This window comes from Odontesthes bonariensis, chromosome 9, assembly GCF_027942865.1.
Source record: "Odontesthes bonariensis isolate fOdoBon6 chromosome 9, fOdoBon6.hap1, whole genome shotgun sequence".
NCBI lineage: Eukaryota > Metazoa > Chordata > Actinopteri > Atheriniformes > Atherinopsidae > Odontesthes > Odontesthes bonariensis.
In genome coordinates this window covers 35,797,827-35,821,716 of record NC_134514.1, presented here as the reverse complement: position 1 = coordinate 35,821,716, position 23,890 = coordinate 35,797,827, and the positions used below count along the sequence as shown (strand labels likewise).

The 23,890-nt window shown below is 41.7% G+C and overlaps 2 protein-coding genes across 5 annotated transcripts in view; one reads left to right on the top strand and one right to left on the bottom strand.

The window, feature by feature from the left end:
- The window catches only part of nf1a (neurofibromin 1a), a 130,033-nt gene that overhangs the window by 37,532 nt on the left and 68,611 nt on the right, over window positions 1-23,890 (bottom strand). For all 4 annotated transcript variants that reach the window (XR_012770315.1, XM_075474156.1, XM_075474158.1 and 1 more), the window contains one exon: window positions 19,588-19,698. Coding sequence is in view for 3 of the 4 variants with exons in the window: in XM_075474156.1 (XP_075330271.1) it covers window positions 19,588-19,698 (111 nt within the window). In the remaining variant the exon portion in view is untranslated. The remainder of the gene's footprint in view (window positions 1-19,587; window positions 19,699-23,890) is intronic.
- Window positions 10,559-18,145, top strand: omg (oligodendrocyte myelin glycoprotein). The gene is made up of 3 exons (XM_075474507.1): window positions 10,559-10,820; window positions 14,310-14,519; window positions 16,261-18,145. Exons 1-3 carry the CDS (start codon window positions 10,816-10,818, stop codon window positions 17,246-17,248), a joined length of 1,203 nt encoding a protein of 400 aa, XP_075330622.1. The 5' UTR covers window positions 10,559-10,815; the 3' UTR covers window positions 17,249-18,145.

Genomic DNA, 23,890 nt, shown 5'->3' with positions numbered 1-23,890 from the left:
AAACATTATGAGCAGCAGCATTATTTAGAAAACTGTAGGTATTCCATAAAATCGCTTTGGTTCTTAATCACAGAAGAAAACCAAAATCATGAATTTAATTCCAGCCAGCGCTTTCTCATCACCAAACCATTCCAAACCTAACGCATGGAGAAAAAGCTCGATTGACAATGGTCAGATGTGATGATGCAAGATGTGACAATATTCAGGAAAGTCTGTCCAATTTGTTCCAAACAGACACGAAAACAGTGGGCCCTTTTCATCTGAAATATGTTAATAAGGATAACTGATAAAATTATTAGCATCGGTTTCAGAAACCCATCTATCAGGATTGAAAGAGCTGCTTCGTATATTTCTTAAATGTAAAATCACTGCAGTGAATAACACACAGTCTGCATTAGGAGCAGTGGTGCTCAAGTTTCTTGGAAATAGTAATTAGTTACTGATTACTTCTCCAAGAAAGTAATCCAGTTAGTTTACCGATTACTTATTTTCAAAAGTAATAACTTACTTTACTGATTACTTTACTTAGTTACTTTTCAAAAACATGGAGCACAACCTGAGTCCGTTATAAAGCAATAGACCTTTCAGCCTAATTCTGTTCTTTCTGCATATTCCATCATTTAGGATTGAATCAATTGAAACCGTCTCTTTTTCAAAAACACCTGTCGTTCTTCAGTCTATTCTCACCCGTTTAGCAGGAGAGGGGCCTCGGAGGTTTGCCCGGTGGAATTGGATGTGGTAGCTGCAGCGGTCATATCAGTGGGGGGAGGGGTTTCTCAATGAGTTTCCCATTCCTGTGCCGGCTTGCTCAGATTTGAGGTGGAATTTTTCGCTGTAGATAAAAAAAAAAAAAAATTCTCCCCACTCAGAGTGTACAGACGACGCACATGTTTTTGTCACTTTTTACCGAGCCAAACTCAAAGTAATGTGGGTACTTCCGAGCATTAAACGCTCCATGTTGTCTCTTGTTGATCTACACGCGCTGACGTCGCACCGCTCATACGCGATCGTCACGACACGCTCTCACAAACAAAATCACGGTTTAGTAACGCAGCCTGCTTGTGGGAAAATAACAGTAATCTAATTACTGTTTTTTAAATTTTAATCCCTTACTTTACTCGTTACTTGAAGAAAAAGTACCGGTAATCGGATTACAGTAACACATTACTTCTAATGCGGTACTGGCCATCACTGATCAGGACACACAGTGCAGTGCGGACAAACTTTCACTCACACACACACACACACACACACACACTCACACACACACACTGTATTTTCCAACCATCTCACACACTAAATCTGCACCACCTGTACATATTGACTTTGTAAATTGGCAAAATAATCCAGTGACTGCTCTCACATAATCCTTACACTTCATTATTTCATGGGTCCTAACGCATTTAACAAAACTCAAGCAAAGCCTAAACAAGCAAACATGTTTAACTTCCCTTTTAAAATGACATCTCAGGCCGATGGATTCCGCTGTAGTGATCACTTTGTGAATTCCAATCAGGCTGATTGCCTTAAAACTGAATACTGATGAATCACCGTTGCTCGTGTTGTGGAGAAAAGAGTATTTAAGTACGTTAATTAAATAACTGATAAGGGTCCAGGTTAGGCATGGGCCGGTTACCGGTTTCAAGGTATACCACGGTATGAAAAAGTCGGTTTCAAAACCACTAAAATGTTCTGTCACACCGTCCCTGCGGTATGAGAGGTTTTTATGTGACATCTCGTCAGAGAGAAAGTGGAGGTCCCTCAAATCTCTAGAAATCTCCAAGTCTCCAAGGCGAAACATTTATTTTTCTTTCTTTTTCTCTAAATAAATGCAAATATCACTTTCTTTGATTTCTCGAGTGCCTTCAATACCATCCAGCCCCTGCTACTGGGTGAGAAGCTGCAGAGGATGGGTGTCCACAACTCAGTGATCTCCTGGGTTACTGACTACCTGACAGGCAGGCCACAGTCTGTCCGTCTGGGCAGTGTCCTGTCTGATGTGGTGGTCAGTGACATAAGCCGCTTTCGGACAGAGCCGTTCTAAGAACGCAGTTATCAGAACTGTCCTACTCGAATTTCGTTCTGATAACTGTCCTTCCCCAGCGGAACTGTTTCAGTCTGCCTTCGCACATGAGTCGGGACTGATGCGCCGCACGCAGCCGTCTGCGTCAGTGACGTGTTACGTTAGCCGTTTAGCGCCACATTCAACAACAAAACAAAACCCGGTAAAAGTAAGGAGAGAAGAAAAAAACACCACAAAGAAGCTAACATGGAGAGCGGGGAGGCCACCGTGTTCATGGTCTGCATGATGGTGATATTAATCATGGACGATCACATCAGGCGTCTAATATGGAGGCTGGAAGAGCTCACAGAGAGAGTCAGGAGACGAAGGATGGAGCGCAGGCCATACTTTTTCATTTCATGAAGGAAGAAAGGAGAGCTCCGCAGACAAAGGAGACCACGTGTCAGTTTAACTTATTAAACATGCGCTGGTTGTGTCCGTGTCGTATGAGGAAACATTTCAGCCGTGACAGCATGACAAGGGGCGGAGCTACCGACCACCAAACACCTCCGGTCAGATGTGTTCCTATAGAACCCAGAAAAGACCCGACCTCGGAGAAGGAGCTAAATGGTTATAGGAACTGAGGGAGATGGTCCTGAGTTCCTGTATGTGCGAATGCGGGAGAAAACGGCCCCGCGGATTAAAAGGTTATTAGAACTGCCAAAGGTTCCTACAGTCCGAAAGCGGCTACAGGAACTCCACAGGGAACCGTGCTTTCTCCTTTTCTCTTTACCTTATACACCACTGATCTCCAGTACAACTCTGAGTCATGTCACCTACAGAAGTTTTCTGATGACTCAGCTGTTGTCGGGTATATAAGAGATGGAGAGGAGGGGGAGTACAGGACACTGGTGGACAACTTTGTGGAGTGGTCTGAGCAGAATCACCTGAGGCTGAACGTCAGCAAGACCAGAGAGATGGTGATCGACTTCAGGAGGAAGAAGAAGACGCCTTCACAGCCACTGAAGATCAAGGGGGAAGTGGTGGAGGAGGCAAATACCTGGGAGTGGTGATCGGCAACATACTCGACTGGGCATCCAACACTGACGCTGTGTGCAAGAAGGGGATGAGCTGACTTTATTTCCTAAGGAAGCTGAGATCATTCAATGTGTGCAGCAAGATGTTGGAGACCTTCTACCACAGTGTTGTTGCCGGTGCCATTTTCTTTGCTGCTGTGTGTTGGGGAAGCAGCATCAGAGCCAGCGACTCTAACAGACTGGACAAAATCATAAGGAAAGCTGGCTCTGTACTGGGACAAAAGCTAGAGTCCCTGGAAACCGTGGTGGAGAGGAGGACACGGAAGAAGCTGTTATCTATCATGGACAACAAACAGCACCCTCTCCACCACACAGTGGACAGACAGCGGAGCACCTTCTCACACAGACTGCTTCATCTCCGCTGTCGAAGGGACAGATACAGGAAATCTTTCCTGCCACATGCCATCACTCTGTACAATAATAGTTAACTATTGTTCTGCACTAATGCTATTATGGTATCTCAATCTCGCACAACTGCATTGTTGCACTTTTTGCTGTACATATATTTTTATTTTATTCCTATTACTTTTTTATTTTTATTTTTACTGTCTGTATGCTGCAACTGCAAAGTAATTTCCCAGCTGGGATGAATAAAGTAGTTCTATTCTAAATAACCCAAACAGCCAATAAATTAACATTCAGTGCGAAACAGTGCAAAATTATAATAAAATTAATGAAACTGTGCAACAATAGAACATTTAAATAACCTAAACAATCGCGCAAAAATAATAATATTCTAACATTCAACAGTGCACCATTAGAATAAAATAATTCTAAGAATGAATGAACTCCCGCTTCCTTCAAAATGAAGCCGGGAAGGAGAGGTAGCGAGTGAGCCGTCGCTTCAGCCACGGAGCTAATACAGCAATTAGCTTGTTCCGTTTACACAGCTGCAGTTAGAATAACAGTTGTGTGGCATGTCTCCTCTTTACAGTTAGCTGGCAGTAGCAGCGAGTTAATGCAGACAAGGACTCGTAACTCCCGAGTCAGTAAAAAGAATCTCCAGTTGTGAACGATTGACTCGTGAATGGCACATCACTAGTGACCACGTCCTCTCCCACAACTCGTTGACGGAGATTGGCAGAACTTTGGGGAGTTTGCTGTCGTTTCATTCACTGGAAGTGGCTTTGAATATTATGAAAAGCGCTATATAAAACCGATCTATTATTTTTGCATCCTGAAAGGCAACGATAATTCCCAAGTGTGTCCACTATTTCATTAAAAACAAAGAAAAGGTAACACAATACACTTAAAAGTCCAATAACAATATTCTAAGTACTATAACAAACTATCATGGTTATAGCACATGGAACATAATGCAAGGAGACTTTGGAGGTCAGGTGGGCATCATCATGCCAATTGAAATTTCAACTTCTGCAGGCTCATCAGCTATCAGGTGAGAATGCAGATCATTGATGACAGAGCTACCCTTCCTGCATGGTTTTCTTCTCCACTTTGCAGAGTAGTTAGCAGAAGTGTTTTTACTTTTGCATTTATTTGCATTTCGTGTTGTTTTTTCCCCACTAAAAATAATTCATAAACTTGCGACTTGAGTTGCAGGTTTAGCTTCAGTTAACAGACTGACTGTATTTATTTATAAAAAATTTTTTTATTTAGATAGAATTCAGTAATTTTTTAAATTATTCATTTTAAATACGTATTTACTAATGTCCAGCATGTTCTATTGTTTTAAAATAAAAGTTTATATTTTTCTTGTTTTTAAATACAGACATTCAAAATACACATTTTAGAGCTGTAATCATAAAACCGTGATATTTTTGCCTGAGGTTATACCGTCAGAATGTCATACCGGCCAATGCCTAGTCCAGGTACCACAATATCTCCTGATGTAAACATCTCCAGGGCTGTGTTCGAAACCGCAATCTTCTCCTACTAACTTTACATTTTTTTAAGTTCCCGGGCCGGATGCATACTAGATTCTCCGAAATGTTGGGTATGCATCATGAGGTTACTACTAGATGCAACGTAACGTGACGTCGCCGATCGTCATTTCCTGTCAAAACGGCAGTTTCAAGCTAGCTACAACAAGGGTAGGTTCACTTCCTGTTTCAAAACAAAAGCACCAATTGTATGGTAATGGCTTTCCCTATGATAAAAGGCAACGGGTATTTTATTTTGTGAAAATAACCGGAAGTGCATTGCTCACTGCGGCTAGCTTTAGTAGCGCCGAATTCGTGGGAACAAAATTGTAAATAGCCGGTATTTTGTCAGGTTTTCAACACGTTGGGGATCTAAATGACTACTTTCTCGCCTGAAAATGTTTCAAATGTTGCTAAAGTTATATATTTACAAAGTTTATAGCTTAAGCGAAATCAGCTTCAGGCCGGCTGATTTCGGCTCGGGCAGGAGCGAAATGCATTGTGTGTAAACGTTCTGCATACTGTCTGATCGAATGAGTATGCAGTATGTAGTATGTAGTATGTAGTAGGCGGTTTCGAACACAGCCCATGTCTGTGTCAGATCTACTCATTTTCTCATTCCTATCAGTTGTCGTCATGGTTCAGGCGCCACAGACACGAAGGAGAATTAAAACACATCCACATTCATGAAGTGCATTACTCTGAGCATTTCTGTAAAAGTTGGCCTGCAGATAGTATCAGACTCCTCCAGAGGTGCACATTTTCAGCTAAACTGTGACTGCGAAAGGGAACTTCAAAGAGTTTGTGTACAAGATATTTTTTAATCGAATAATTATATGGTGCATGCAACATTTAGCTTTTTACTTTTGTAAACAAAAAAAGAACCTACTACAACATTCCTTTTGTGCATATATGGATCATATTCAATCTTATAGATAAAGCCCAGATCTCATTCAGTTTCATACACGTGGCAAATTATGCGTTGTGTTTTAAGGTGAGAATAAGTGACAAATAAAAAAAACCTGAAGTTTGAAATGAGTCTTTAACTTTCCAAACAAAATGTTTTACTAAGTATGTAGATATTTTTAGCATCCATATGAGAAGCACATATCTACATATTCCACACTCAGATGACAGTTTGCCAGAAGAAGAGATTTTTGCTCCTCCGATGTGCAGTGAATGTGTTGGCATCACCGTCATAAAACAGAATTCACTGGCAAAAGGACCATCCATCATAGGCTCGCCCTCAGCAGGCTCAGCACTTTTTAGCACCTAGCAGCGGCTCCTGCTGACTGTCAGCGTCTTTACAAAAGAGGAAACAACAAAACATACCGAGCAAACAGAATGAATACCGCTACTTTTACAGAACTGGAATGTTTGATACACTCAAAGAATTAATATAATGCAACAATAAAATATGATACATACTATTCTTTAAGGGAACTCACTGAATAAGGCCATAACTCACTTTCTGCTCATGCAACACAAGGCAAACATAACTTTGCTCCAAAGTGAGCAGTGCTCACTCCAGACATGAGTCGATTAAATACTCTGCCATCCACATTATATCAGTCTTTAGAGATAATTTTACTTATTGTTTTTACATTAGAGGTGACAATAGGGCTGGGCCATGTGGCAAAAAGTCATATCACAATATTTATTTTTATATCAGTCGATATCGATATATATCCTGATATAAAACAAATCACTATTTTCTGAATTTCAAATCTTCCCTGTTACTCTTAAGTGAGATTTGAAGATATCAAAAGGTTCATTTTTAATTAAATGCTTATTTTCTGTCAAAGTTGAACATGACATGTAACATTATACAACTGTTTCAGATAAATACAGAACAGGCATTTTAAATTAAAGTCCTATATCTGACCGGTCCACTAATCAAAAAAGGTTTGCGTTCTCCGTGCTCAAACGGGTGGCACTGCTTCTGGTGATGAGAAAGATTAGCGGTGTTCCCCGTCTTTGTCGGAACATGCGCTCCACATAATTTGCAGTGCGCTCTGTTTCGTGTCGGACTTCAAAAAAACAAAATACCTCCACAGCACCGAACTTTTCCGGCCCTTCTTATTAACTATGTCATCCCTCAATTTAAAAAAAATTTGAGCTACTTGACCAATTTGAATTTCCCCCATTGGGGGATGGAGGGAGCACTCATTTTCTTTTTTCATACTGCTGCAGCACCACAAACAAACAAACACGCCAAGACTAGCTGCTGGCATGGCTCTCTTCCAGCCACGTGATTGGTTCAGCACGGTGCAACACTCGTTGTCATTGGCTGTCAAAAGATGGCCTAATGTATTCTATTGAAAAGTTATATCGACCATGTTTCATATCGCTACGGAGGAAAAGTTATTCCTCGATAGCCATCTTTATATCGCCCAGCCCGAGGTGACAATGATTTCCCCGGGCCCCTCACATACAGGTTGTGCTCCGCCATCGTGCTGCTCCTCGTTTATTCTAACACTCGCTGAACAGACTGCAGTCAGTTTGTCAGCCGCCACATTTACTTGGTCAAATCAGCTGCCTCTGAAATGTGAGTTCATGATCATAGATACAAATACAAAGTCTTTATATTTGTGCCTGAAGCAGAGAGAGGCAGCGAGGGACTGTCTTACAAAATGTTTTCCAGGAGATACTTTAAAGAAAAAGAGTGCTAAAAACTTCAAAGAAATGCTCAAAATGCTCAAAAGTCTACAAACTGACAAATCCAGATGGTGACAGTATGACCCAACCAGCATTTCTGCTGTGCAGGATTGGTTATTGATCTGGTATGTGTGTATAAAGAGGGAGGGTCCAATGTAATACGTGTGTGTGTGTGTGTGTGTGTGTGTGTGTGTGTAGTACTCAGTCTAAACACTGCATACAGCTACCATTCAGCATGATTGTATGCACAACTGAGTCGAGCTTGACTGTGCCATTTAACTGGACCACCTATACATGCTGCTGACTAAAGTGTGTCCGACGCCATGTATCGAGACAAAAAACATTCTGCCGCTTCTAACCTTCTCTCTGGCAGATTATGGTAAACATATGAATTCACTACAGAAGCCCAGGGCGGACGTGGAACGTATGAACTTTTTTTGGATGGTTTTCTCGAGATAACGAGTTGATTTACCGATGGTTTTCGAGGCCACTTTTTCTCCCCAGTCCGCCCCTGTTTATATGTGTTTATATGTATTTCTGGCAAAGGTGTACCCATTTTTACCCCCCTTTCATTGAAAACTGAATAAAGTAGCCTATGAATCAAACATGGAATGTGGAGCGTTTGTGTAACAATTCTGTGAAAATGCACAAAGAAAATCCCGCTGGTGTGACAAGCATTTAGTTTTCTCGAGATAACGAGTTATTTATCTCGTTATCTCGAGAAAACGATAACGGCACCTCTCGTGCATCATTCGGTAACCATGGAGACGGCCTGGTCCCCTCAGCTGGTCACTGATGAAGTTGACTTTATCAGCAGGATCACTTCGGTGTAAACGCCTATTGAGCTGCAGTCGAGCCAGCCGTCTCCTTAAATAACGTGGGCTGATATGAAAGTTATCTCTCCAAGGCAAACACATATAAACAGGGGCGGCCTGGGGAGAAAAAGTGGCCTCGAAAACCATCGGTAAATTAACTCGTTATCTTGAGAAAACCATCAGAAAAAAGTTTATACGTACCACGTCCGCTCTGGGCTTCCGTAATTCACCGCACAGACATCGTCTTCAAATTTTTTTGAAAGGTTTTTAGCAGCATGTATTTTAAAAATCCACTTTTGGTTAGACTGACAATAATTTGTTTTTTCTCCAGTGTCATAAACTGTGAGAAACCCAGCATATATTTGTCATAAAAGTGCTAGTTGCTGTGAACTGGGACTGCCAGATGACTAGGGAAAGATTTTCAGGGGCAGCCCTTGATTTTTGTTTGTTGCTGTTGGTACTTTATGTGATTAAGTGCATGGTTTTTGTTTGCTGTGATGGGCAGTGACATGGACTGTGCATGAATGAGTACTTTCTTTTCTGCCCTTTGGCATGTGAAAGTCTTGCAAAAGATGCATATATGCACAACAAACTGCACCAATCCCTTCTGAGATTAATAGCCAAATCATATGAGATTGAGAGGTTCAAAACGAATGCAATGATTTGTCCTCCTGCTGTTTACCTTCCCACATGCACACACTCACACCCGAGCTTACAGTTTTCTGCAGGGACACAGAGCAGCGAGCAGAAAGCAGCCTTTTTCACACATCAGTGGTGCCTCATAGGCACTAAAGACTGCCTCGTTAACCTGCAGCCGTTCCTCCTCGTAATTCACACAAAATATGTTCAGAAGTAGGTACAGAAATGCCAACTCACACAAGTTATATAACACACCACCCATTTACAGGGAAGGATCTTCCTACAGAGGGACAAAGTATATGCTATTAGACTGTCCTGTTAGTAATATGGCTGTTCTGTGTAGAAGGACCTGCAGCACTAATCGATATAAGGAATGAATTCTGAACAATTCATTTTGCAAAGTGATTAGATAGTAATTGAAAGATGCTATAATAACCCGTTTTAATCGTAGATCTTTGTTACTGTAACAAACTAAGCATTTAAGCGATGTCTGTTTATATGACGAGCACACAAAAGGAAACATGTCTGTTGTGTTTGTGAGCACATGACTAAGGCAAGTTCAATATTCCCTGTCTTTTACCCATCTTTGGTCTCCATCAGCTCTGCAGAAATCCCCATTTCTTCACCTTCTACACCAGGGATGGGCAACTTCCACGATAAAGAGGGCCAACATTTTTTCAGCACTATCATTGGAGGGCCACGTGACCACGCACTTCGAGTAATTGGATATGAAAGACGCTACAAATGATTCTCAATAAGAACACATTTTATATGAATTTATATCTGTATGTTTATTGCACCAACATACAACTATTTTCTGCATATAAATGCATTTTAACACGTCCTTAATAAGCAACAAAGACAAAACATTTGCTTAAAAAAAAGTGCAAAAAGGAATTTGAACTCCTGAAGAGGTACTCTTCTTCCCATTTTGGCTGAAAAATGCGATTTTCACGGTCAAGTTTTCTCTTTTTGCCACTGCTAGTGGCCATGGCTCTTGACTTTCCTATTCGCTGTTGCGGAAAGCGGCCCGGGCCCCGCTATTGTTTGCGTATGGCGCGCCCTCTATCGGTCAACAGTATAATTACAAGTTGTTGTTTTGTTTTTTGTTTAGTTTTTTTTAATTATTAAATTATTATTGATCTATTTGCGGGCCGTACTGAGTGAGGACGAGGGCCGTGTGCGGCCCCCGGGCCGCCAGTTGCCCATCCCTGTTCTACACGGTCTACCATACCAAGATGTTGGCTGGTCTTGTACTTTAACTGCAGCCCTTTTTAGTTCTTTTTATGTTTCAAAATTGATTCGAAGATGGAAAAGTGACAATAGATTGTACTCTGTGGTACATTTGATAAGAAATGATATGGAAAAGGTGTAAATGCAGTGTGCCGTATGAGAAAAGCTGCTTCTGTAAGTACACACATACACACACCTTCAGATCTTGCTTGCCTCATCAGAAGCAGATTGAGCAGGCTTGCTGCTGCAATTCTCCCTCTTTCTCTCTCACCGCTTCTCCACTATGCATCTCTCCTTCTCTTAACCTGGCGCTCCGCTGCATCACATGCCTGCAGAGCAGTGAGCACGACGGCGGCAAACAGGCAACATGAACAGAGCCACACAATGACACCCACAACTGCCAAAAAAATACCCTTATCCACCAAAACCCATCCGGAGCTAGAGGATACGACGACAGGAAAAAGGAGAGATGACACACCAACTCTAGAATAATGAGGTGAGTGACCTGAAAATGATATTTATTTGGAATATTCAATGGAATCAGGGAGAAAAGGAATAATACAGCTTCAAACAAACATGCATAGAGGAAATTAGTGATGTACAAGTAAGGCAGGCGCACAGCAGAGTGTACCCTCATCAAGCAAATCATTAAATGGTGTAATGACATTTCTAAAGCACATTTCAAGGGTGCTGTCATGTCTCAAAGTCCTTTGTCCCGGAACCCAAAAAAAAAAATAATTGAGTTTTCAGATTAAAATGTCTGCATTTGCTGACACAGTGCGTTGCCCTAAATATGCAGTACTGCAGTCCTCTGTGCTCTAGTCCCACTGGCAAAACTTCAAGATTGTTAACAGTCAGGATGACTTCGAAATGGATCAGGAGGTTCCATATAAGAGCTGGGTGAGCCACAGGGCAGGCTGAATCTAAAGAATCTCCATTAGAAATATCCATCCATATATTTTCTATCCCCGTTATCCTGTTAAGGATTACAGGGTGGTGAGGCTCATCCCAGCAGTCACTGGGGGAGAGATGGCGTACATCCCAGAAAGTCGTCAGTCCGTCAGCGGAGAGATGAACAACCATGCACACTTACACTCAGAACTTTATCAATTCATCTAACATGCATGTTTACAGACAGTGGGAGGAAAGCAGAGACCTGAGGGAGATGTAAAGTTGGCATGTCTTGTTGACTGCTGGTTAACTGGTCACTGGTTTGAAAATCATGTGAGCTCTACAGCTGTCTTTGGAAGCAATTACCCTCCATAATAACCTTCTGGGTTTTGTTTTTATGTACATATCGTAGGACTAACCTGTGAAATCATGTCTCGGTTCATTGCTAGCACCCAGGCACTGCTAACCAAAGCAGCAAGTGTTACCACTTCTATAATAACGGATGTTTTGGCAGTTTGCTGGTCAGAAGCATTCAAGTGTGCTTAAACATAATACTAAGGAAGAAAGACATCAGCGATCATCTTAGCAGAGATGGGACCAAGTCACACATGTGCAAGTCTCAAGTAAGTCCAAAGTAATTTTTTCTTGGGCAAGTCAAGTCAGAGTCAAGTCACCTTATTATTGCAGTTATACCAGCAGAATCTGATCTTAATAAAGTGAAAAGACAAGATATACGTAACTGTCAGTAAACATCATTGGCCAATGTGTCCAACCTGTCCACCCCGTATCATATCAAGCTAACGTTAGCTAACTACCGACTAGGCTAACAGGATAATATTAGCTAATTTGACAAGCACTTATTGGTCAGAATGGATCTTCAAATGACGAACAAAGGTCGAAGTTATGCTAGATGCTTAACACTCAAGTCATTCAAGTCATCGTGTCTCAAGTCAAGTCAAGTGCAGAGTCTTTATCTTCCAAGTCCGAGTCGAGTCTCAAGTCTTATATTTTATGTCAAGTCAAGTCACAAGTCATCAAAACAGCAACTCGAGTCAACTTGAGTCCAAGTCACAGTGACTTGAGTCCCCATCTCTGCATCTTAGAGAAGCAACTTTTACGGGTACGACGGGTACAAGAGCATTTCTAAAAATCAGTAGGAGTGGATGTCCCAGCCTGTCCATGCCAAGCTCAGAAGATGCAAAAAACAAACCCAAAAAAGGACAAAATGATGACACAACTGAAAAAAAGATGGAACAAGTATGGCTTGTTTGAAATGATCGCTTCAAACCTTAAACTTGGAGGAGAGTCGATTTTCTCGATTCACATGACGTTGCTACAACATGATTAGCCTCGCTTTTGGTGATAACACAAGTTAAATGTTACAGTATGACCTGAATATTACTGTAAGCAACCACAGACAAGATTGGAGAGGTAAAATAATGGAATAAATGCAAGCAACCAAAGAATGTTGAGAACGCCGACTTTCAGGGCAAAGTCAAAATGACCTGAAAGCATGGAAAAGTATTAGCATTACTGTAACTCCCAACAGAACCACGACCAAGGAACAAAATACAAAAGCAAGAAAAACAACTAGGGGGTCACACTAGATAACCGTTTAAATCTTCTAATCAGCTTTCACAAAAGAGACATCCTTTGGAAACGTCAGCTCCAGTATCCCAAAGAAAAAGCCTCCACAACTGATGGCGTATCAAAGTAAAACTGAGAGGAAACTCTTTAAGCTAAACATTAACATCAGCATTCTAAGAAAGGCTCGAGTTAAGTGATGGTAAACATTACCTACTAGTTACACTAGATAGCAGTGACCGATGTGAATAGGGATGGGAATCGAAAACCGGTTCTTGTTGAGAACCGGTTCCCAGTGTTTCAATTCCTTGGAATCATTTGGCAATTTTGCAAACGATTCCCTTATCGATTCCAGTGGGCGCGAATGACGTCACCACGCAACGTTGCGTGGCGAGTCCAGTGCAGCCAGCAGCCAACAGTAAACATGGCGCCCAAGGCGGTACAAACGCTGGAAAGTTTGATTACACATCCCTAAAAAAGACGACAACAGGGCAACTTGCAAAGTGAGTATTTCACCAAAGGGAGGAAATACTACCAACATGCAATAACTATGAATGAATGTCGCGTTTTTGATCTGCTCCGGACTAACGTCGGTGAATCTGAACCCAGCAACGTTAGCATTTCCTCGGCTAACACTGCAGGTAACTAACTAACTAACAAACACTGCCTATCATTAAATCATTCGGTTAAGGTTAAATGAATGCCTTCTCATGCATTACATTTAGATGAAATCATGAGAGGCAGAGCCTGACTGGCTCAGAGCCAGAGGCTGGTGGTACTACCCCCAGTTCACCTCTACCTCCAGCTTCTCCTTTCACCAGAGCAGGGAAGAGTTAAATTACCCAGGCCATGATAGACCAATGTGGACCTCACCGGTGTTGGGTTTATAAGGTCATGACTCGTGTTACTTCTAAACTAAAAAAAGTTGATGCTAATCAACCGGTTTGTTGTCCTTTTTCTCCAAATAAGAATCGATAAGGGAACCGATAAAGAACCGAATCATTAAGCAGAATCGAAAATGGAATTGGAATCGTAAAAATCTTATCAATTCCCATCCCTAGATGTGAATGTTGTTGGTTTTTCTCAGATTTGTCAACAGCAAGCACTGTGACTGGTCATCATGATTCATTGCCATGGAAGCGAGGAGTTTAGTCCCACCATCAAGTACACGTTGAGATATTTCCTGAAAAAGACACGGAACCGTTTTCCCTCTTAAAAATCAAACTACATTTTAGCACACAGCCAGAAAAGTCGGTTCTTATATTTCTGTATGTATGATGTTTAATTTTCAATTGTGAAAACCAATAAGGTGGAAATTTTTTTTTTTTTAAATAAAATCAATCCACATTTTTGATGGACAGAGCAACCGAACCGTGAACAAATGTGTAGTTTCACTTTTGTTTTCTGAGTGACAACAGAACACTAAACAAATACAACACATTCTCCCACAATGCTGTAAAAACCTATTGTCCAAATGCCTAACCGATGCACCCCTTGTCTCAATCTCCAGAGCCATGACCATGTCTACGTGCTCTGCTTCTCTGCTCCTGCTGCTGCTGCTGCTGTGTGGGCCTCTGGGAGACTGGGTGCTGTCCATCTGTCCTTCTGTGTGCTCTTGCAGCGGGGGTCACAGGGTTGTGGACTGCTCCTCAAGAGGCCTAACCAAGCTACTGCCCGGTCTGCAGCACAACATCCGCTTTCTCAACCTGTCTTTTAACAGGTAAGCAGCTGCAGCTCTGCAAAACTTTGACAGGTTATCTCTTAGATAATTACTTGATTTTTGTGCAAGAGGTACACGTTAAGTTCTGGCTACAAAGAGACACAACTGCAGCTATAGTTCAGGAGTCAGAGCAGTTGTCTGACTTGGCACCCCCCTGGCCACATAAGCCTGTTTACATGACAGTAGAAAAAAAAAGATTGAGAGATTGAGTTTGCTGGAGCATTTGCTGGAATAAATACAAATGTATTAGTCTAACCAAAACTGTGCCATCTTTTGCTAGATTTTGTAAAAACAATTAGTGTAAGTATATATTAATACATCCAAATTCCTAATAAACCTGCTTTCATTTATACGTTTTTCTGATTCTTTTGTCAAGACGGCTAAACCCCTCAGATAAAAAAAATCCAAAATCCATATCTTACGTACATAATAGAGAATTTGGTCTTTTTTTTTTGCTGTTTGGCTCCCCCTTTAGCTGTGTGAATCTAACATCACTGTCATAGAAACAAACCTTCGTATGAGCCCTGCAAAGGTACAGCCATACGCATGTACTTTTTGTCATGTTGAAGAGGCCACAGAGATGCAATCAAAAGCCCACAAAAATGTCCCGTGACCGAAAAGCAACACAGCGCAGTGAGGGCTGGAAACCAAAGTTGGGAACTCCTGTATCGGAGTCCCTGGGCAATGTAGGGCAGTTACAGGGCACGACTCGTTTGAAAACGGCTCAAACTGCCATTCTGCTCTTAAAAAAAAATCCTGATTTTATAACCACAGCATAATCAAACAGAACCACAATTCAAGTAACTTAAGGAAAAGGTCTTTGCAGTGAATTTGGCTATAGCTATACGTTTCATTATCTCCCTCAGAGAAAGTTACAGCCGAGAGAAATTCTTGAACGTTTACTCACACAGTTTATAGTTTGGTGGCATTCTGCTCTTGTGCAAGTATACTGGGACAAGTTTGATGGTCCAGCGAAATGGCAGTTAAGCTGCAACCTAAGTTCGACTCAATTGTGCATGTAATCGTGAAACCCACAAATAACCCCAAATAAAACCGGCTTTGGCCTTACACAAACACACATTTACCTACTAGAATTTCTCACATGGAGGCTCAGACAAAAAGAGATGAGATTGGTCAATGTCATCTGAATGCAAATAATAGAATAGAAAAGAATAGAAATAGAAAAACCGACTGTCAGCTGTTAACTGTCAGCACTGCTATGTGGGGCAAATAGATGCCCTCGAGTCAAAATAATAAACTAGCCTCATTATCACAGAAAATGGACTTTTAGAAACTGTGGTCCAACACAGCCTGCAGGATGCAGTGTATCGCCATCTCTTCACTTTGTTGTAGTGATAGGCTTGATCCCTAGGAGGTAGTGGGAGTTACAGGACCATAAATTAGCACTCAGATCAATGTGGTTAAACATGATATGAGAATGGGACAGGATTTCATTCACTTGTTTTAGCTGCTGTACCCACATCCAAAAAACAACAACAAAAAAAAAACATTTAACATGAATGAATGAATGAATTAGTCTCCCTCTTCTCTGTGCAAACAGAAACTACAGGTATGGATCAGCACCCTTTTCTAATCATTTTTCATCAACGCTACCCAGTGTATGCTTGCAAGCCAGCAATTCTTACTCATAAAAAGACATTGTGTTGGGAAGGTAACTGTATGTAGGACTTAACTTTTAAAAATGCGTTGCTAACCTAGTAAAAAGACTCTCCTCTAACAGTTTGCAGGGTCTTGACAGCCAACTTAGTCACTATGCCCACCTGCGAACCCTGGACCTCTCCTACAACCATCTGATGAGCCTGCCTCCTGCCTTGCCCCGGTCTCTATGGGACATCCGAATAGTGGGGAATCATCTACGCTCACTGGATAAGAATGACACAGCTTACCACTGGAACCTGAAAGTACTGGATCTGTCAGACAATGAGCTGGAGAGAGTGGTCTTCATCAATAACACAATGCCGAGTCTCAAATTTCTCAACCTCAGTCATAATAGGTTTTGGACAGTGCCGACAAATATGCCTCATAACCTTGAGAGCATTGATTTATCACATAACTATCTGGTGCAGATCCTACCTGGATCCCTGGATCGGCTTCCGAGACTGGTGAAGCTTTACTTGCATGCTAACCGCTTCTCCTGGTTGTCAGAGGGTGTTTTTGATAAGCTGACAGGGCTGGAGATGATAACTCTTGGAGATAACCCTTGGGCTTGTGAAGAAGAGGAAAACATAACAAGGCTGCTTAAATGGGCAGAGATAACCCAAGCAACCGTCTTAGGGTGCCCTTGCTATACAACCCCAATCTGTGGAAAAACTCACCTGACAACAACAGGGAGGGAATGGCACTCTGCTCTGTTTACAGAGCCACCACTCTGGGTCAACAGCAAAGCTAAAGGGCCTGACGGTCAATCGCCTGCAAGGACTGTGGTAGTCACGTCAAGTTACCACGCAAAACCTGCACTGTATGAAACCGACATTTATCAAGACAAAAGAGGTGCGACTGCATCTGGAGACCATGTACTGTTGGTCTGGACTTCCTCTACAAATTTTCAAAGGTTTTCCCCACACACAAGCACAACAACGGGCCCACAATCTTCGACAAGAAAGCCCAAGATAGCCAACTCAGACAACAAAAGTCACGCAGTTCTGGTCAAGATTCAAACCGTCACCCTGACGGTTGCACTCATGGCCACAACATTCACCATCTTCTGAATGACATTTACTGGATGTACAATATCTTGAACTTTGGGCACTGAAGTGAGTGTGAGTATGATAGAAAAAGCCCTGCATGTATAGAATAAGAAGTGTTGAATGACGGTATGTGTGAGTGATAATGAAAAACAGCCGTTTGTAAAACCCTGGATAACAAGAAACGGCTCAAGTGCTGACAATGTATCACACCAGATTACCTTTGACAGCCAATGCATTTACAAAGTTATTCTACTTTAAATGAAAAGAAAACAGTAGGATTTAATCCATTGTTATTTATCAGATTCTCTTTGTGATAATATGCACCAGAACAGTACAAACAAGTTATATCCAAGTACAAGAAACAGGTTACTTTCTTTGTAAACACCAAGGAAGAAGGCAACAATAGTTTTGCTTTCCTTGCAAAGACATTCTCCAAAAGTTGATCAGATCTATTTTTTTTTCAACAATGCAAAGCAAGACAAGCTGGTTAAGACTGCCCCAGCTGCATGGCTCCTGCTGCGATGCCCGCTGCAGTGGCATTTACAGCGGAGCAGAGGCTCGGGTCCTGGGCACGTTGGATGGCTTTCCTCGAAAGCATTTAGCAGCATTTAGCCAAAAAGAAAAAATTATCGACTCTGTCTGGACCACTCTTTCACTGTAACTAAGTTGATACAAAAGTTGGAATATGGTCATAAAACTTCAATGTTTGGGATTCTATGACTGATTATCCAAGAACTTTAAGACAACATGAGCAGTCTGGACTCTCCACGAACAAAGACAGTAAGGCAGTGGTGGAAAAGTTCAGGAAAAAGGAGAGAAAACACACACAGGCCTCACATTGGAAACGATGTGTGTTTGTTAAACTGAACAGAACGGCTGAGGCAGCATGGGTGTACATTTTTTGCAAATGGTATTGAACTGATGGACTGTTGACTTCCCATTCACCTAAACCATTTTGCAAATAAAGATGAATTAAAATAAACATGTTGCTCCTTGGCTACTCATGAACTCACCATTCACAAACTATACAAAGAGCCCTCATATGATCTAAGATGTTAATTCCATTAGAAATGTATCATGTCATAATAGATTTATCATGACAGACATGTTGAGATGTCAACACTGAGTGTATCAGTACGAAAAATTGAATCGATTGCATTTGTGATTGAGTTTCCATACACATTTCCTGAGAAGAGGTAAAAAAAAATTGATTTAAAAAAAGAAAAATCATATTATTAGTAATAATATCATCCATCCATTTTCTATGGCTACTTTAAGTCACAGTCACTGCAGAAGGAACTTTGTATTTATGTTGAGCCTTCAGTTGAGGAAGAGGTAAGTGTTACAGACGAGACGCACCGAGAAACTTCTCTTCTGCAGGGTAAGTTATTCTGGGCCCCCACTTTGGAGTCGGTCAAGAGTGTAGCACAATAAGGAGAAGCAGAGTGGGTGCCTAGTAAACTGCAAAAACTAAGGTGATTGCTCTGTACATTTGTCCTTCATCTCAATTCTGCAACAGACTGTCAGCCACTTGGTCAAACTGAGACGCCTTCCCTGCTTGAAATAAGGGGGACGTCCAGCACAGGTGCAGGTGGAGACATCTTTTACACACAGTGGAAGCTCCACCTACAATAGAAAAAGCCCTGCATGGAATACGCCAATAAACACGAGACAAGCCATATCCACGTCGCCTGCTCTGGACAGTTTTTTTGATGACGAAACTAAAATGCACACAAGTTGAAACCTACAGTTGTGTTGTGATATCACACACATTTATATGTAAAATGATGGCTGCCACAGGCCACTTTCCACGCTGAGGCAGTATTTTTTGTTAATTGACAAGGTCAACAAACAAACACGTTATGGACCAGGGCTATGCTGGGATTTTGGCTATACTGTATTTACATGTAATGCAACCAGTCAGTCAGAATTTCTGAAGCAACAGATTGTCTCATGAATATGTCCCGTGTGTGCTTTGCTGCTCCAATGTCTCTCACTGAAAACATCAGGTTTTGTATTATTGTGTAAAGTGTACTTATGCAGTCACACGTTAAACTGCAGCTGACCCTGCTTCATGCCACTCTTCACACCTCAGTCCTCCTCCAAATCAAAACAATGCAACAGTGGTAATTGCCATGTACAAAGCAACATATGTTCATCACATAGGGAGCAGCCGTTCTCCACAATGCTTATTCTGTCTATTGATGTTCTGCACACGAGACAGAAATGTCCATTTCCAAAGCATCGTTACAGATAAATCCATTTTATTTAATTCATTATTCAATATAGCAGGCAATAACTAGACAGAAAAAACTCCTGCAAATGTAAGCTTAAAATGGTCATGAGATGTGTAGTCCTACCTGCGGGCCACATAGTAGAAGACTGGATTGCCCGTCTTGGAGGTTCCTGCCTGGTAGAAAATGTTGAGCGTCTTTAAGGCTTTGAACTCCTCCTTTTCGTGGACCTGGTGCCTGTGGAACAAACCACAATCAGTCCCACCATTCATCTGACAAAGTTTATAAACACCAATGGTTTTACAGGAGGATTTTTCTTAAAAGATGCAAGGCGATAAACTGGCCAATATCTCCAACACAACTGAGAAATGAGCAACTTTTTCATTCATTGGAAAACATTTCTTCGCACAGCAGCAGTTATCGTCTAATGCATTGATCATTTTAACCTTCTCAATAAAAAAAATAAAGGGGTCTTAACCCATTTAGGCCAGGAAAGCATTGCCGCATTTCTACCTTTAAAGCAAGGGGCGCTGTTGCGTTATTCTACCTTTAAGGCCGGGAAAGCGTACACGTCTTTTTCAGACGGTAGCGATTGTGAGGAGGTTCTTGGCTTTGATGATGCTGATGAATGTGCTGACCCAATTGATCGAGATTTATGGCTAGCACATATGTTTGAAGATGACGATAACGACGAGGATGATTTTGAAGGGTTTGAATGTGAGTGGAAGACTGACAATTACCACCGAAATCGACGGAGAGATTTCAACCGCACACCAGGGGTGAAAGTGGATTTACCTGCAGATGCCACACCGTTGCAGGCATTTAAATCATATTTTTTCTGAGGAGCTTTGGGCGCATCTCGTCTTTCTGAAATCGCCCATAGGTTTTACAGGCATTCTTTTCCAGGCGTTTTAGGCCTAACTGGGTTAAAGGAAACTTTTCCTTGAATGTAAGATCCACACTAAGGTCTTTAATGTAACTGTGCGCCCAACGTCATCGCCTGCACTGCAGCTTCCCCACAGCATGATAGGCAGTTAAAATACACTGATTGGAAAAGTATGCCATATTTACCAGCGTACTTCCTTGCTCAACTATAATGGAGGAGATATATTTTGACCTTAAGAAGAGACAAAGGAGCAATTTCTACAACGAGGGAAGTCAGCACTTTTGTGTGGGCACAACATTTTATGAACGATGAGGTCCATCTATCATGGGTCTGGTAAGAAATATCTGTAACCACAGGCTGTCCATTTTGGGCTTCAGTGGAACAACCGGAAAGAAAGTAAATCCCATCAGACACAGACTCAAAACCAAAACATTTTGGAGGGAACAAATGGCAGATATTCTCATGAAGAGTGCTGGTGGGATTTTGCAGAAGCATTACTACAAACACCTCACCTCCCACCGGTCAGCTTGCTGCTGAGAAGTTGGATAAAAACTGCAGCCAGAAATATTTTCACTAAATTGATAAGTTTCAGATGCAGTAAATAAGGATTCACAATGTAATACAGCCTCCAGTATATAGAAGCTGTTGTGCTAAGGGCCAAGCTAAGCCCCACATTCAAGTCATGAGTGTGTGCGCATGTTGGTAATATTTACTGTTTCCATGAAGATCCACCTAGTTTATACGTTAAAAGGCGAATACTAATTTGGTCTTTTCTTCGATCAAAATGTATTTCATCTTGCAAGAGTACTACCATAAATTCCAGACTATAAGCTGCTACTTTTTCCCAGGCTTTGAGCACCGCGGCTTATAATACGGTGCAGCTAATATATGTTTTTTCTTCTTTTTTTTTTCATGCCGCCAAAAACATTTAACCTCGTCACATTAGACCAATAAAACGAACGAATAGTTCACGGTGGTCTGGTTCAATTCAATTCAATTCATTTTTATTTATATAGCACCAAATACAACAAATGTCATCTCATGGCACTTAAATAATAAAGTCCAATTCAAGCCAATTGGAATTCAATTCATTGTAATCATAATTACCTCCGCCAAGGAGGTTATGTGATCGCCCGAGTTTGTCTGTTGGTTTGTCTGGATGTCTGGATGTCTGAATGTTTGTCTGGATGTTCGTCTGTTCGTGCTGCAATCTTGCGACCTGCCACAAGGTGGCGGGGCTTGGTTGTTTCGTTGTCGTTGAGGGAGGGGTAGGAGGGGGTGCACAGGGGGGGAAGGTAAACAGTAGCCCCTTTCACACTGCCGAATAACCCGCGTTTAATTCGCGAATTTAGCGTGTCCGCTGTTGCGTTCACACTGCCGACCCGGGCTGCCACGTCAACACGACTCGCCTTTCGACCCGCGTCGGACCCTAGTCTTTTTGCCGAGCCGAGTTTGATGTGAACACAATCGACACGGGTCGGACGTGGGCGTGACGTGAGGAGTTTAAAAGACAGAATGGACAGCTGATTCAGAACAACAGCGACAGGTGAGGACAAGTTTTACTCTGTTTTAGCCTACATCAAGTTGGAGACCTTTCTTAATATGGCCAACTGGGGAGACAAGGAGGTCCGCAATCTGGACCCGCTAAGGTAGCGGGTCGCAGTGTGAAAGCCGTCTTTGCCGTTTCTGAGAAGTCGCATCTGAAAGATAGCATCTTAACTTTGTAAACCTTTTCAATCGGAACACGAGCCAACTGAATCTATGCACAAGTTTAAGCAGACGCATCGCTTTCTCTCGGACGTGGTGGATTACGACGTTAATCGTTTAAGACCATTCACTACAATATATGGGTGGATAAAAAAAATGCGCTTATAAAACAAAGCTTCATTGGCGGAGGTCTGCACTCTCTGAGTGCATTTCTAGTTAATCATAAGTAATCATAGTTCTGAGGCTGTTCAATTCGGACACTGAAGAAGATGACTTTGATGGTTTTAGTGCGCAGGAGGAAGAAGGCGATCAATGGCTTTTCCTGGTAGGCTACTGTCTTTTTTTTAAACCAGCCGTGTTACACTGTTTGAAAAAAAAGTATTTGTTTATGTTACCATACGCATTCAATTAACTTTAAAAATCCTCATGTGTAACATCTTTCTGTGTAAATATCTCATAATCCGGTGCAAATTGGATTTTCTTTTTCAAATTAGAGGGTGCGGCTTATATTCAGGTGTGCTCTATAGTCTGGAATTTACGGTATTTTAACAAAATACATTCAGAGCTGTTTCTTCTCTTTTCCTTGAGACAATGGAAAAAAATACAACAGCTGGAGGAACTGCTGTCCAGCCTTAACCCACATGGACCTTTACTGGACACATGGAATGAGTCTGATGAAGACTTCAGATAGGACATCGTTTGTTTTCTGGATATTTCTCTTGAGGCCTTCGGCTTACTCATCACTGGTACCGGAGTAATGCTCAGCCAAAAAATGTCTGACATTTTGCATGAAACTATAATCTAATTCCTGGATTAACTGTTGTTAAATAAAAGCCGTTTAGAGTAAAGAACTGCTCTTTTCTTTTTATTTCTGTCTTTTTTCACATTGGTGTACAGCTTGTGCCAGGTCTGCTTTTGCTTATGCAAGAAAGGCAGGTGCAAACATTTTTGCTTCCCAATTAGGGATGTAACGGTTACCGGTATGACGGTAAACCACGATAAAAAGTGTTGACGATAATAATTACCGCGTTCATTTCAAATCATTAATATCACGGTTAATAACACGGTATGAAAACCGTGAGTTTAATCCTTCCCAGCCTCATCCGAGTTCATGCTCACTGCGCAGCCTACAACGTGCATTTCTTGAAGTTGGACTCATGGCCGAAGGTGTAGATGACAGCACTCAGAGTCAGGACATTTATCAGCCCTCTAAGAGGACTAAATCCGAAGTATGGGCATATTTTGGTTTTTATAAGAATGCCGGGGGACAGTTGATAGAAGATGGTTATCCTGTCTGCAGAACACTAAAGGTGGCAATACGTCAAATCTCCTTGCTCATCTCCGTGATCATCACCCACAACTGTATAGCCAATGCAAGGTAAGTTAACGTTTCAGCTCAACTGCATAAATAAATGCATGGTGTGGGGACATCGAGTTGAAGCAGAATGCAATGATCCGTCTGTCTAACTTTTTAATAACGTGTCAATAATCTAAACAGATGCCTACGGCACATGCACATGTTCGTTCAGTGGTGTTAGTGTGGAGCTAATCGGGACACATCTTTAACGTTAGCCTCAGAGCTAGACGGGTGCACATTTGCGTTTATCATACAGTTGTAGGCTACAGTATCTCTTTGCATGCGTAGAGCCAACGATTTTCCGCGATAACGGAAAACGGACGGAAATCACGGAATGTACCCTTTGAAACGGAATTGTAACTTTCAGACGGAAAAATAATTCAAAATCGCCCAAATTCACCTGTGTTTTGCCCTGTAAGATTGTATTTCACCCCGTTAGCCTGTATTTCGCTCTGTAACACTGTATTTCGTTTTAAAAT